This window comes from Limulus polyphemus, unplaced genomic scaffold, assembly GCF_000517525.1.
Source record: "Limulus polyphemus unplaced genomic scaffold, Limulus_polyphemus-2.1.2 Scaffold2656, whole genome shotgun sequence".
Taxonomy (NCBI): domain Eukaryota; kingdom Metazoa; phylum Arthropoda; class Merostomata; order Xiphosura; family Limulidae; genus Limulus; species Limulus polyphemus.
The window spans coordinates 140809-157520 of record NW_013668266.1 but is presented as its reverse complement, the minus strand read 5'-3'; the positions used below and the strand labels follow the sequence as shown (position 1 = coordinate 157520).

General features: G+C 30.5%; 1 protein-coding gene across 1 annotated transcript in view; it reads right to left on the bottom strand.

The window, feature by feature from the left end:
• LOC106467550 (WD repeat and FYVE domain-containing protein 3-like) overlaps positions 1–16712 on the bottom strand; it is a 104378-nt gene that overhangs the window by 11904 nt on the left and 75762 nt on the right. Inside the window, exons 36-44 of the mRNA XM_022395746.1 lie at positions 15379–15561; positions 13488–13689; positions 9138–9209; positions 6860–6934; positions 5288–5426; positions 4340–4490; positions 2974–3165; positions 2206–2304; positions 1444–1521 (exon numbers count right to left, since the gene is read on the bottom strand). Coding sequence (XP_022251454.1) covers positions 1444–1521; positions 2206–2304; positions 2974–3165; positions 4340–4490; positions 5288–5426; positions 6860–6934; positions 9138–9209; positions 13488–13689; positions 15379–15561 — 1191 coding nt within the window. The remainder of the gene's footprint in view (positions 1–1443; positions 1522–2205; positions 2305–2973; positions 3166–4339; positions 4491–5287; positions 5427–6859; positions 6935–9137; positions 9210–13487; positions 13690–15378; positions 15562–16712) is intronic.

Here is a 16712-nt window from a genome sequence, read left to right as displayed (position 1 = left end):
CTATATTCCTTTCTTCCTTTCCTCTAGTCATACACAGCAAAATTATGGACCGCTAGCGCAGAAAGCCATCGTGTAGCTTTGCGCGAAATTCAAGAAAAACAAAACAAAACAATTAAAAGAAAAACGATTATCATTAATAACATGCTATAATTCCATTTTACACAAATTTTATGATTCTGCAGTTAAATTCAAGAAAACCACAAATTTCATAGCTTTAGCTTTATTACGATTCTAGAACTTCACAAAAATTACCTTCACAGTACTAGAGAAGCATTGTTTAATACGATAAAAAAAATACAAAAACCAATCTCACTAGGCACAAGCTGTTCTAAGAAATTAAATCTATTTCAACTTACCTTTTTTTATTTGATAAAATTATAATCAAACTCAGATTTATCACTACTTGTTGTCATACTTATTGATGAAAATACAATTAATATGACTCATTTATTTGAATGCTTTACATTAAACTTACCTGTATGCTCATTTGTCCATGTACAAAACTAGCATTAAGTTTTACATGTTTCTAGCACAGTTATGTACTTTGTGCACAACATATCTAGTACAGTTGAAAGTTACATGTTCTTATCTTAACTACGCATTATTTCTGGCCATTATGATGCAATGGTCACTTACAGTTATCAGCATATCTCAGTTCACGAGGAATCTTTTACTTTGTAATAGAATCAGTTTTGATAATCACGATGCTACCGTTGTTAACGTAGTGATCGATTTATTTTAATATTCCATTTCGTTTTAAATTTTTATAGACTGTAAAACGTATGTAAAGGTTTTTGCTGATATCACATTTTTTTGTATTAACAGTCACTCTTTTGTCCAAGTAATTATCATTAACTTCTGATCAAACCAAGCAACCTACAAAACTCATAACCAAAAATTAACCCAGTAACTAATATAGCTAATTTAATATGTCTTCCTAACTAAGAATATTCAAAGTCATAAAACAAAACAAAACTTATAATAATTAGAATCATGAGTTAAACACACTTAGTTCAGCCAACTTGGGAGAATTAGGTTAGTCTTAAATACATATACGAAGCTAAAACTGTAAAATAATGAATATAAAAAATTAATAAACTACGTTATTTATATTTAACAACTTAAGCACTACTGCTAATTAAATAAACAAAGAAAGAACTGAATAACTTGCTCACAAAACACATTAAACTAGTTGTTTGCTTCATGTATTATCACCTATTCATTGTCCCTATAATAGCATGACATCGGGATATACAAAAAACTAATCCAGTGTAACTTTCAGTAACCATAAACTTGAATGAGTTTTTTTCTGCTATTCACATATTTATTCCAACTTTAGCTTACCTGGCATCTTTCTTAAATGTGACTTTATCAAGGTTTGTTTGCCTTTCAAGAGCTAATGTATAAAGTTTGAAATAAATATTAAAATACTTTTTTTTTTACCTGTTGCCTGTGTTTTAGATGAAGTTCAACCAAGTCCCGTACAATGGATATGTGTGAGAAAGTCCATAAGTGAGCTTCCTGAAAAACAAGTAACTGAAGATGTAAAAAAATCTACATCACAAATCAGACAACTCTGGATAAGATAAGCCTACAAAACATAAGTTCAATACACTGAGAGAATATTTCAAAATAAACAAGATTATTTTAGCAACATTTCTACCACCTGTTCACTGTCACACCTATTAACTTCTAAAACACAAGAAAACTTGTGATGCAGTAGTAATTCCTTTAACACATTACCATCTGGTATCAGTATTACTAATAATATAGCAGAGACCATGCTAGACTCAAATTTAGGGAGAAGTGGTTTTTTCCTCCATCCCAACACAGAGAGAGAAGTTTGGAAAGACAAAGAGAAGTGTGAGATATAATATGATACAATACAATGAGGATTCATTAATTATCACTTTTTTTCAATGTTTTTTCTTTGTGTTATATGGTAAAAACGTAACAATTAGCTAATTGAGGACTAAGTCACGTTTGTTGTAAACAGTTTTTTTTCTCTTTATCATTAATATTTTTATTTCTAAGAACCCAGTTTTGGGAAGTGGCCTAGTACCCACAATTGCAATTAAATGTTTGATATGATGATGAACTTTAAGGATGGTATTTTATAGGTCAATTTATCACTAATAAATTTGTTCATTTACAATACTTTGTTCTGCACACAAATCTATCAACATTAAAGATATACAAACTTACCTTAAGAGACATTTTTGTGGTTGCAACTCGAGGGGAATGTTCTTTTTTTATTTTACGGCTAGCTAAGCGGCTCAAACCTCCAGTAACTTTCTGTAGTCGCTGTAGAAATAATTATGTTTGATTTGTTTTCAGGTATTAAAACAATATTTATATTTAGTACAGCAGTAACTTGGTCCATTTCTTTTTCTTGTTTCAAACTATCACTTACCGCCACATTTCTTTGCATAGGTTGTTTATATCATATATATATATATATATGTTCAAGTGATTATCTGACCATTTCTGGATAATGTTCTTTCAACCATTAAGTATCACAACAAATTCCAGAAGTTTACTGAAAGCTTCTATTTTACTCAGTTTTTATAATGCTCGTAGTATTGTGTATACACATACTGTCTCAAGCCTGAGTAGTTACATATCTTATAAACCTATCAATATAATAAAACTACACCAAAGTTCTTGAGGAAATATTCAGTCACGAACACTTTAGTAAAACACAATTACATTCAATTAGTGTGCTTTATGCTTTCCTTTAGGTGAGAGAATTTCAAGAGATCAGAGTAACATTCTGTCAAATCAACTTTAACTTGAGATTTTGAACGACGCTGGTTAAGCCAAATTTAGGCCTGTTTATTTCACCAATATTACGGTACTTTAAGATATACTATCACTTTTAAAATTAGAACTTAAGTTGTTGGTTAATTAATATTAAATCTGTGTACAATACAATTAAAAACCTGAGTCACAAAAAGACCAAATGATACTAACATTCTGAAGTTGAGACTGCAGCTGCCATGCCTCCCTATAGCCAGATTTTCGCTCTCCATCAAGAAAGGAAAGCCACAGCTTACTGGCTTGTTCGTGAAGACTATCCCACAGACTATGAAGTGGTGGAGGCATTCCAGGGTCTTGAGCTGGGTGGATACTGCTTAGTGAAGTTTTAAAGAGTTCTTCCAGCACCTTTATGGAAAAAAACAACATCACATTTAAGTTTTCTAAAAGAGTTATTCCTAAAAATTATATAATCAGTGAAAGTGGAATGATGTTCTATAGAAAATTTTTTATATATTTCAAATTAAGTTCCAAAAAACACAGCTTTTTAGCTTTCAAACTTTACGTAGATCCCAATTTAATTACAAAATATATTCAATATGTTTACAAAGAACCTTTTCTTCAGTACCTTGTGGTCTATTCAACAGTGTCGATTCTGACCAAACGTTTTTACAACAGTTAAATATGCATGAAAATAACAGAATCATTTTGACTTTACATTTTTAGAAGTTTTTAACTGAAATTTACATTAATTACTCTTCATCCAGCTTCCTGAAGTTCATCTCTTCCTCAATAACGGGATTTTCAAAAAGCTCGTGCACATCTCTCCTCTACCGTTTACTTAGCAGCAGTTTGTAGATTGTTTTGTTTACATCAGAGGAACAAACTAAATGACCTTCTCATGGTGGTTGCCCTACCACTCTATCAAGTATACCAGCTTTTTCTAGTATTGTTTATGATGTGTTTTTGCCCTGCTTGAACCGTTTTTTACAATGAAAGTTTAGTATAAAGATTATCATCAAATGGCAATCTTAAGAAAACAAAATAATTTTTCTCATCATAATTACACTTATCTCTGTGAAGTGCATATTTGTTTGTTGAATTTTGAGGCAAGCTGTTCAAGTGCTATATGCACTAGCCATTCCTAATTTTGAAGTATTAGAATAGAGGGAGTGTGGCCAATCACACCATCAGCCATCAGCTCTTGGGCTATTCTTTATCAACAAATAATGTGATTGACCATCACATTATAATGCTCCCACCATGACTGAAAGGTCAAGCACATACAGGTTACAATCCCACAACCTGCAGCTTGCTAGTCAAGAAGCATAAACACAAGGGCAATATGTTGAATGAGGTTGTGATTTACCCCATCCAACTTAATGGGTTAAAACATACAACTGTTTAAAGATCATGTGCATAATGTTAACAAAAACAGCATCAATGACTCTTTACTGTAGTAATTACAATTTTATTACGTCTCTTTGACAACTCTGTACTTGAGCTTTTACAGCATAATACACAAAATATTTTTTCTTAAACTTAAGTTATTAAAAAATGTAAAAGAAAAGAAACAACCAACCTGTCGTTTGGATAGATAGAGTTCTTGCCACAGTCTCTGAGCTGCAGATATGATTAGTAAAGTACCTTCTTCAGCTGAAGTTAATGATGCTGGCTCTTTTACTAAAGTACTGACGTTAACGTGCCATGTGGTCTGTCGCTGACAATCAACACTGAACAATTTTAAACAAAGAAACTTTGTAGTTTGTATACAATTTAATAAAATTTATTCAGATGCTATCATACTTTTATATGCAAACAAATCCAAAATGACTCGTAGATAAAAACTGGCATCTGACATTTGTGGAACTTGTATTACAATGACAGTTATTGTACTGAATAAACTCCAATTCACTTTATTCCTTTATCACTGTACATCGATCTTTTTAATATATAAGATGCCAACAATCAGTATTACTATAGGTTTCACACGTGTACGCAAGGTAAGAGATGAAGATACTGTAGTGTGTGAATGTGCTTTATATTTACAATGTATGTTTGATACTTTTCAATATGATATAGGTCCAGCTTATCTCTCTTTGGTTAACTTGTGTTCAGGGAGACTGATGAGGAGTGGAATTCTCTGAAACTAGTATAACCCAATAACTCACATTGATTAAAGTGTAGATTGAACTGGACCTCCCTTGAACTTAGACTACTAAATTAAACAATTTTCGGAATGCTAACTTTATTTATTAATCCTTATTTAAAACTATAATTTATCTTTCCAATTTGTATTCTCTGGAAATTTAACTTACTAGTACATTGAAAAAGAAAAATCTTATAATTACACCCGAGCATCTAAAAAGTAGAAATTTAGAAATGCCAACAGTAAAAGTTTGACAGTTACATTGTTATTGATAGATGAGATGGCTTGTGTAGCTTAATGGCTCAAATTTCTGAAGCCTCCTTTTCATTACATGTAAATTTGTTTTAGTATTTACCTTTAAATCACACAATTTCATCTCACCTGACTTGAGTTTCAGTCGTAAGCTGCAGCAAACAGTAACAAAGGCATCCAATAAACTCTGGGTCATTATTAACTGATGACAGGACCACAGTTCTGTGTGTGGTAACTTTCTGTAAACATTCTAATACAGCAAGCTGATCTAGATAACAATGAAAAGAAAATACTGAACTATTTGTAGTCAACAACAAGAAAGACATTCAATAAACTCTGGGTTATTATTAAATGACGATAGGACCACTATTTTATGAGCACAGAGAGTTGATTAATGTATATTAAAACAATTTTGAACATACAAGTCAGCATGTGACATAACAACCACAACCTATATTGACTCGCAGTTGAACAGCATGAAACAAAAACTACCTTTTTGACGTTGTTTAGTGTTTTGTAGGTAGCATGATAAAAATGAAAACTGATCACTGAAGAAGGGTATTTAGCAGTCTTTTTCATGTAAAATATTCATAAACTCGGACCATAAAGATATCTTAAGTTCAGGGACTTAGAATTTCCAAGGTAGAGATATCCTTCATACTTAACGGCATTGGAAAACAAAGGAATACGGATCAATACAGGGCATCAGGACCATCCAGAAAGAGACCTACAATAAGGAGTACACCGGCTGTGACAAAAACCATCCAAGTGTACCAAACTAATGTAAACAATCTGTGTCTGGAAAGTGACACAAGTCTTGTGTACATATGTTGCTTCCATGACATATCCATTCAATCATCATATACCTCAAGCAGCTGGAGAATGAAATAAGCATTTAAGCTCTTCTATAAAAAGTCAAACCATGTACACATAGGTCAGTGGCAAAAACCATTTAAGTGTTCCAGGCAATATGATCAATAAGGATCTCAAGTCTTCTGTATACAAGCTACTTTCACAGCAAGCCATTCAACTGTAACATACCTCAAGCAACTGAAGAATAAAACATGTATTACTGCTATTCCATATAAAGGCATACTGGTCAAATCACCTATGGATTCCTGTTAGATCAAATTGTTGACATAAATGCTGGGAAATAATTTATTTTACCCTAGATGAATTATGGGTTGTAAAAAGATAAAAAGTTGGACACTTTGGGAATGACACCCTTATGATGGAGCCTTTTGCAATGGAAACTATGCTGCAGGGCCATTTTCAAGATTCACAGTCATTAGATAGAGCATGATGTTTCAACATGGACTGTAATGACACAGTGAGGGGCCAAAATAATTTGAATATAATGTACTCAACCTTTTCAACAACTGTATCATAATACAGCCACTTTCATCCAAAAACAATTAACAGAAAATACAGCAAGCAGTAACAATGATATGAAATAGAGATTGGGTCATTGCAACTGATGAAAGGATCACTTCTCTGTTGGATTAACTTTCTTTAAACATTCTAATACAGCCAGCTAGTCAAAAAACAATAAACATAAAAAAAACAGACATCAAGTTCAAGTACTTTTTTAGTATATAAACTATTGATTTACTAAATTAATTCAAGCCACAAATGGACCATCCAACATTATTAAAGAAATATAAATTAGAAAGATATCTCTAAAATCAAAGCACAACCTACCAGTAACACAATCCATAGGTCTTGAGAGTTGATAAAGAATAGTTCTATTTAAACTATGGTACACAATACTCAGTCCTGCAGAAAGAAGTAAACAAAAATTACCATTACAAGTGAGCTTTAAAAACTAACCAAATGAGAAAGCAATATTTAATGTCAAGTTACAATAAAAAAACAGGTTTTTCATACAGAAAGAATGAAACAATAGCACTTTACAGGGTAATTAATTTTAGTTGAAACTTAAATACACTGTATACAGGAACAGTTATGAATTTCTAATGGCAAAAGTTTAATAATGCATGCTTTATTAAAACACAGACGCTGTTACTTATGACTTTTACCTATTTATTAAAGAATACAAGAATGTATCTCTAATAATTTTCTGACAAACAAACGAATGAGGTTTTTCTTTTTCAATTCTGTTTTTAGGGTTAAAAATTCAACACTTTTTCAAACCAATAGGATCTTATGTTTTCCACATCACATGATGCTCACATTATTTGGGCATTCACATCAAATAACTTTTATAAAAAAAACAAAAATTTAATCATAATGTTATTCAAAACATAAACATTTTTACACAACTCTGTACATTATATATATGTATCGACCTTAAAATGTTATCTTTTTTGTCAATACAAAAAAAAAACATGTCTGTTTTCCAAATCCCGAATTAAATCTTGAGTTTATATACTATTTAATTCATTAAAATTTTATTATAAGGAGGCAGTAGAACATCTCAGTACAAGAACAAGGCAGACAGGTTAATAAAAGTTGTCTCTCAGTTACACTTCTGAGAGTAACCATTACATATGGTTTCTTACACAGTTTCAAAACAAAAAAAAAGATACTTTGTTATTTGAAGTGACAAACTAGAAGGAAGACAGCTTACCAACACTACCCACCACCAATTATTGAGCTTCTCATCATAACAGATAGTATGATATGAACATCACTCTTATAATGAGCCCACAAACTCAAAGTGCAGAGTGTGATTGTTTTATTAGAAGTAACAAGAACTTCAGTTCTACAGTCTAGTATACTAACCATTAGGCTGTACTCAGCACAATATATATATATTATTGTTCTAAGTTTAGAAAAAATGACCTTTACACTCCAGCTAAATATAAAAGAATATATTTTTATTTCAACCAATGTTTGGCTTCATTCAGGGTTAATATACAACGTTGGTTAAAATAAAAATAAATTGTTTTATATTTAGCTGGAGTGTAAAGGTCGTTTTTTTAAAAAAACTTTTATCAAAATGTGTAAATCTCTCCAGTATGGACTACAAATTTTGAAATACAAAAAAAAAATTATTGACCTATCATGTAATAATTTAAGGCTCTCTTAGTTTTTCATGGAAAAAAAATAAAAAGTTATAATCTTATATTATTATTAGCTTTACTATTTACTTCATTTTCAGATGTTTATTTATTCTAATTAAATTATTTTTCAAAATATTAGCTAAAACAACTATTTATCCAATACCAATATTTCAACCTGCAAACCTGAAGTGTCATTGTGATATTACATTGACAGATGTATTTTATCAAAGTTATAAAAGCTAGTATGGGCCAGACAAGACCGAGTTGCTTTGCATGCCAGATTTCAAACCCAAAGATCCACATTTTGCATCCCACTGCTGCAATAATTACCTCTGTAATTTGTGGCTGTGGATGCATTATAAGATTAATGGTTACATCCCACTATTTGATCAGAGTAGTCCAACAGTTGGAGGGAGGGGGTGCTGTTAACTATCTGCTTTCCCTCTCTAGTCTACCAGTTAAAATTTAATGACAACTGGAAAAGATAACCCTTGTGTAGCTCTGTGCTAACATCTGAAACAAACAAACATAAGTTAATACACTTGCTATAATAGTTTACCAGGTTGTTCCCCCATCTTAAATGCACCATAATAAGAAGCTGTTATAAAAGATGATCAACTTAATCTCTTTCCTAGTTCTACTATTTTGCATTATAACCATACAGACAAGTCCTATAAATGAATTCCAGATCTCTTCTCACTTTTGTTTTTACTTCATTCTTTTATTCTGAAATTATTCTTTTGAAAGTGAAATAAAAAGGCAGATAACAGTGTCATCAACTAAATCAAAGTTGCCAATTTACATACTTAATATTTTTCATCAATTTTTCAACATTCATATTTGTAACAGAAAAAAAAAACCCTATTTGAAACAACTATAATTCTACACGGGTCCTTGCATTTGTTTACTGTACCTGACTACTAAACAGAAACTTGTACGCCTCCTCTACTCACCCTGTTTTGAAGCTTGAATGAAAATCTTCAGAATGAAGTCTAACACTTCTTGTGGTTCTCGTGTATACATTCCTATAATGAGATATATAATTATTTTCAATTTAATGAATCATTAAGCATGTATAAACTATGTATTGCAACTGCAGGTGTTTTTTAGCACTTTAGTAATATACAAGTTTTCATACTAATTAAAAATACACCTTGTTATGCCCTGGCATATAAAATTACACTAATTAGTTCTTTTAAATAAAGTTACAGATTATATGTATGGTATTTTTATTCACCACGTTGAAACTACATTTATACAGGATTTGAAGAATAAGTAGCATCGATGCTACTTATTTATTGTTGGAAATTATTTAGCAGATAAACTGTTTAGGATACTGAAAACAACTATGATGCCAAATTTATAATTAATTCACCACTTCTAAACAAGTCTACCAGCTTCGAAGGATTCCACCCCTCATCAGTAACCCTGAACAAGGACAAAAAAGACAGAACCAGGCTTCTTATACTGGTGGACTTTATATTACATGTATAGTACTTTTAGTTGTCTTTTTACCCACCACAGTGAACCCATAGGTATACAGGATTTGTAATGTTTTCTATCATTGGCCAACTTGATTTGTAATGTTTTCTATCATTGGCCAACTTGATTTGTAATGCTTTCTATCATTGGCCAACTTGATTTGTAATGCTTTCTATCATTGGCCAACTTCTCTTTTTGGATTATTTAATAAAAATAATGTGAAATCCAATCCATATAACAATAATAAATTACTTTATTCTTTCAATAATGCAAGTTATATTCCTAAGTTCACAAATAAACTTTCCAACACAAACTCTGAAACTACTATAGGGCTAATATACTAATAATGCTTAACAGAAATTTCTCTGATTGATAACAAATGCTGACTAACTTACTCTTACTGAATAACTAAATTTGATCAACAATTACTTGATAATTTACACACCGAATACTAATTAGCTGCTTACTTATATTCATAACTCCTGTACCCATGTTTAAATATTGGTCAAAGTTAATAGGTTTTCATGTTATCATGAACTTTCTGAGAATTCTAGGACTACTTTTACAAACATACTTCATCTTAACATCATGCGCCTCTAATAAACATCGAAATTAAAACAATGAAACTATAGCTTACAACTACATGTAACATCGATGCTACTGATTTATTCATCTAAATTATCCAACAGACAAGCTGTTTAAGATACTAGAAATAAATACAAAGCACAATCTGTCATGTTACAGATTACTGAACTGTTTTATTAAATAAATAATGAATTTTTTTTATTACATATTTAAAGGTTGAAATAAATAGTCATTGTACTTAGTTTCTTTAAAGTTAGTTTGGTTTGTTTGGAATTTCTCACAAAGCTACAACGAGGGCTATCTGTACCTTTAAATTTGAAAACCACATTTCTCAAGTAGAAATTACTTCAAAATATTTAATGATATAAAAATAGTTTCATAAGGATCAGTTTCCCTTGAAAATGATTGTAGTTAAGTTTCTCGTGCTGTTGTTATTAGGGTTAAATATTTAAATTTTAGAAAATTTCTGGACAAGTTTCAGTTTTTTTACTGCCAACAAGTATGAAGTGTACAATTGGAACAATTCAATTTAAAGAAGTTTCTTATGTTTATCAGTACACCTGGTTGTGTAATTATATCATACACAAGTACGTTGAAATTTGATCTATAACTGTTGAACAATATAAATAATTTATATAATTTAAATAATGTTTTAAATGCTTTCTGTAATAAGCTACAAATTTTAATTCTCGATTCACTAAGAGTTTTTTTCATCCAACCTAATTAGTTTTTAATTTTTACATTTTAACTACACTTATAAAAATAAATAAAAAATATACATAAAAAAAACAAGAAATCTAGTATTCATCTTATTTTTTTATTTTCAGCCCACTAATGAAACTTAACCCTAGTTCCTTGTAATGATATTACTAGTAACTTAAGTAATTTTTATTCATATGAAATATGCACTTGAGGACACAAAATAATAACACACACAAAACAAACAAGGTTTTATAACTATTATAATTTAACTAGCTTTCTAACTAAGGCACAAGTGTCTTAAAATAATTCCCTTAGCTATTCAATTTGAACTCAGTGATAACAACTTTCAATCTGTAGGCAAAATAATTTAAAACTCTCTGCTAAGAACAAGGTAGCATTATACACCATTAGTTAATTATACTAAAGAGTTATTGTCAATTTGTGAAAAACAGGATGTGATAGTAGGGTGTGGATCTGATTCATACCTCCTCAAACAAAGAAGATTGGTTGCCATAAAAAATTAAACTAAGCCTTAGTAATATCTATATTTAGTAATTTAGGTTAAATTAGAACATCGTACAGAGACAATGAAAAACACAATATGGTCAAGTCAGAATGAAAAAATTTCACATTACACAGACAAGCACAGATTGAGAATTTAATAAAATAGTTCCTTTTCAAATTAAGAAATTAAACTTATGTAACATTAAAATTTGATTTGTTAACTAAGTTTATACACATGCACTAATAATCAAGTGATTTAATTAAATTTTGAATGTACTTCTGTAAAAAAAGTCATGACATGTAAACTTTTACCTGTCTATTATAGCAAGAAGATTTAAGTCTTTTGCAACCTCATCCTCAAGTAGTAAGAATCTAACGTCGCTATCATTATATTTCATTTGAAAAATAAAACTAGTGGATGAAATTGTTTAAAATTTGACAAGAACTTTCCTAAAAGTATGTAGTTTCAGAAAAGTAAAATATCTAATTTTGATTTTTTCTACTATTTCTAACAAAAATTTTTTATTTAATGTAGTTATTTGCACTCTGACTCTGAATACTTCACCTACAAGGTGATTTTTATATGAAGTATAAAAATACTATTTTTTATCTTACACTTTGTACATTTCATTTGCACAATCTCCAGAACCTCATAAATTAATATCAAATTTTTTAAGGTACATGTTTATATTTTATTTTCAATTTTCTCTACTATATCACTAACTCTATCTATTATCATTGATGTACATTGCAGTGAAATGTTTAAAATTAAGAAATGGAACTTAACTCTTTGTAGAAGTCTTTAGACGCTTGTTTTACAACGTGCGTAATTTCACATATTATTAGTATATGGCAACCCCTTCGCTGAAACTCATTTCAGTAATGCTTTGCATACATGAATGACACCATCTTGTTTATACACTTTCGCAATTCAGGTAACAAGATAAACTTACAAAAATAATTAAACCTTTCAAATATGATTTTTAAAACACAATAATAAATAATTAACTAAAATATAAAAGTAAAATCTAAATACAATTTAACTGTTTCTCTAACTATAGCATATTTAGGTAAGAAACCACTGTAAGTGCTATAGTCAATCAAGCAGACAACAATATTAACGGCAGTTACATGTACATTGTGAGGAAAACTGCCTGCCAATTTCAAATTAACCATTGGTAGAATATAGTATAAACTGAGCTCTTTCTAATGACTATATACACTTGTGTCAACTAACTATATGTACACTGTAGATCTAAAGCCAAAGTATAGAAGGTGGGTGTGGCAACTTTCAAGGGTTGGAAAATGTATTTCTCTTTTCCAGAGAATGCAACTGCAGACGTTGAATGTTATGTGAGAATAGTTGAAATATACATACATTAGGGTCTAGACCCTCATGTACATTGGCAACTTATGTGGGTAAGAGTGAACCTCTGCTAAAGTTGAGATATTTCATAGTGCATGGATCACATGACCTGAAAACTTCAGTTTAAGTATTTTTTAAAATGTTTCCTTTGAAACAAAAGAATTATAACTTAGATAACATAAAAATTCAAATTATAACATACATTATGATGTTAGTTTCATTGACATATATTGATAGTAAAGTGGTTTTATTAAGTTTTGAATGCAATGGAGTAAAAACGTAGAAAGGAACGTTAAAAAAGTTGTGGGGGTAATGGGGTTAAAAGTCAAGAGGGGTCTAATTTGATGCCTCATCAGGTAATTGTAGGATTAATACATACACCAAAATTTTGCAGCATCAATATTATACCAAAGCAAATACAAAATAATCTTACAGTATCTCAAATGTATATAATTTTTCGTCAACTACTAGGTTAAAATTTGATAGTATGGGAAAGAAGTCCTAACTAGTTGAAAAGTTTAGCAAATTACAAAAAATTACACATTATGTCACATTGTGTGTTAAAAATTAGCAAGAAAAGTTCTCAATAGTTTCAATAATAAACCACATTTTACAACAAACTATCCACATCAAACTAAGTATAAGAAGTAGGTTACGTAATCACCTTGCCAAAGTTTGTCTACAACACAGCTAGAGAGATGCAGGACATTAGACGGAATGTTTGAATAACTTCCACCAATTGCTATAGGTAATGCTGCTTGTTCCCCCAACAGGATGTCTGCAGCAAGAAGATGGTCCATTAAAGAGGAGAGTATTGCTGTTTGAAACTCACACAGACTGGACTGACTACAGTTTCTTGGTGCAACCTGGTAAGCAATGATATATAAAAACAAACAATAAGTTTGTTAATAATTAATCTTAAACATGACACATTAAATGTATTAATAAATAATCTGTTGATATTCCTAAGCAAAATAAAAGCATAATCCATTATAATCTACTTTTACTGTTAATTATGTTTAAACATCTAAAGATAAAACTCTGGAGAAGTAATGACCTATGATTCTGAATTTAAGAAGTGTAATCTTTACAAAATGTGACAAGCTGCTAGTAAACAGTAAAAGTATGTTGAGCACAAAAAATCTGATGTGTTAATAAAGTTTTTGTGCAAAATATATGTCTGTGAAATGCAAAATCAGTCTGGCTCAGACTCTGATAAGTCAGAGTGCAAGGTGATGTTCATGTGAAGATTAAAAATACTTTTATACATTGCACAATTTACAAACTGAACTTGTATAACTTATACAACCTCCGAAATGCATACCTACACTTTTTTAAGTATCTCTTTACATTGAATCTAGTATTTTCTATAATAAACTGTTGTGAGATCACCAGTGTAGGGTACACGAAAAGTTAGTAATTTTGATATTTAATACATAATACCAAGTTTAATGATATATAGTAGGTTAGGTCATTCGCACTTTGACTCCTCCCATCCAAACAGCATTAAGTAAGAAGTGTCACTACATTCTGACAAAGAACCGAGACTGGGAAAGTGCAGATAAGTCTCAGTAACTACTAAATAGCAATTAATAGAGCTTCGGAGACACATAAGTGAATCTTCAAAAAAATATATAGAATCCTAAAAGTTGAATGGGCTGTTAATTTGAAAATATTAAGCTAATGAATATCTATTTCTAACACCTTAAGGAACTCACAGCAGGAAATACCTTCTCAATATTTATGTATTCGTTTGCATGTACATGTATATCTATTAAGTTTCCCAAACAAGGCTGAACAGAAGAATACAGGAAAGGAAAATTAAGTTTCAACTTCAAAATACTGTGTGAATAGCGAAGATACGTCCTGGAGGAGACGGCATCTGAATTTATAAGACACATAAATGTTTAAATATTCAGATAAGTCAAGTTTCTGAAAAATTTGATCATATTCTTCTGATTACAAATTATTCCTCTTATTTAGCAAATTTGCATTTATATGTTTTTGTTTAAGATTAGTTCATGAAAACTATTAGCAATATTATTTACTTTACCTAATACACTATAGGAAATGTAAATTATGTAATTTTTGTAGTTATTTTAATATGACATTAAGTTCAGGCTGAAACCATTCTAAAAGTAACTTTTTCAAGAGAAAGGTTATGTAAACACATTTCCAAGTTATTTTGTCGATTTAAATGTTAATAGTTTACTCATTGGTACAGGCAATATAACATTATTTATTATTCTAGCAGTTGGAATGTCAACTCCATAATTTCTGTTAAAAACTTTGTTTTATTCTGAACACACATGTATCTGACATATTAATTTCCTGTTAAAACTACATATAAGGCTTGCCCATAGTTTAAACTTAATGGAAAAATACTACAAGGGTATGGGTCATATTCCCTCTAATATATATAAGTGTGTATGTAGTGTATGTACACACACACACACACACACTACATGTCTGACTGACGAGGCTTAAGGCTGAACTGAAGCATTATAACAACAACAATATTGCCTTTTATGTACAAATACACTCAAAATACAGACCTCCAAGACAATGTCCACAACAGGTTGTTGTTTAGGGTTCACAGGTAAAGACAAACTGTCCACAACAATAACGCGTATGAAGTCCATTATGAACTTCCGAGCCGGATGGGAAGTCAGAAGACTAAACGTGGGTCTTCTTTCTTCATGACCAGTATGTTCACTACTATCCGGACTGAAGATTGGCTAAAGAAAAAGTAACAAAGTGCATAATCTTCACTCATTCAGTCGATTCTTTCTGTACATTAATGATCTGAACCTTATTTCAAAACAAATATATGTTATACAGTTGAATGGGGTTCTAAACACTGGCTTTTTACTTCCAAGTGCTGCCAACTGTGATGACTTTAACTACTAAATAATATGATTAAAGATTTTATATTCCAGGTTTTCCTTCTAAATTTGTAAATGAAATCAAAACTGATAATATATGTGTCATATTTATTATCTGCAATATGATAACAAAAGCTTGTTTAGTATGAACTAATACCAGTAACATGTATACAACATTAAAAGAGCAGAGGCTAAATGGCCAAAAAAAACGACACTTTTCAGGTATCATAAGGTAAGACCGTTTTTTTTTTTTGGTAAGGGTAAAGATATTTGGGAAGGCTGTTGGTTGACCCTCATACACACAGGATAAGAAAGTCATGAGAAGCAAACTGATCCTCTTTTGTTCCTGTTCAACTGCTCTTATAAGCACTTTTAAAATGTAAAACTAAACAGTAAATTCTTTCGTATTAACACTTAATAGCATATCACAATTATTATTTTACTGTAAAGATTTACAAGTCCCTGTGTGACATTCATATTAAAACTGAAATCTTTATTTTTTGTAATAACTTGCAGCGAGCAAGGTGTAGAATCAGGCATATCTTTTAGTAATCATGAACAGTATTTTTATGACTGAGAAAAAGGATACTTTTGGGGCATAAGAGAAGGAAAACAAGGGCTTGAACCCACACAGCTACTCCCCTGTGCACATCACTGATCAAAATTGTAAAAGGCAAGGTATAATAATAACATATTATTAAGGCAATATGCCAATCAAATTACTGAAGTGGAATGTTCTTATAAAAGCAACAAAACATGTCATGAAGATGAGGACAAATAATATGGTTTACTGATGGATCAGGAAAATAGTACAAGACAATCTGTCGTCTCTTTGGATGAAGCTGTAGCAAAATATGGATTAACACTGAGTAACTGAAAACTTTCATACTACTACTCAGTACAAAATGAGATGCTAAAAAATATATATAAGTTTAATAAGTTTTTTTTTTAAATTGCTGTAGTAATTAATGGTTTAAAGGAGAATTTAATATGTTATATATATA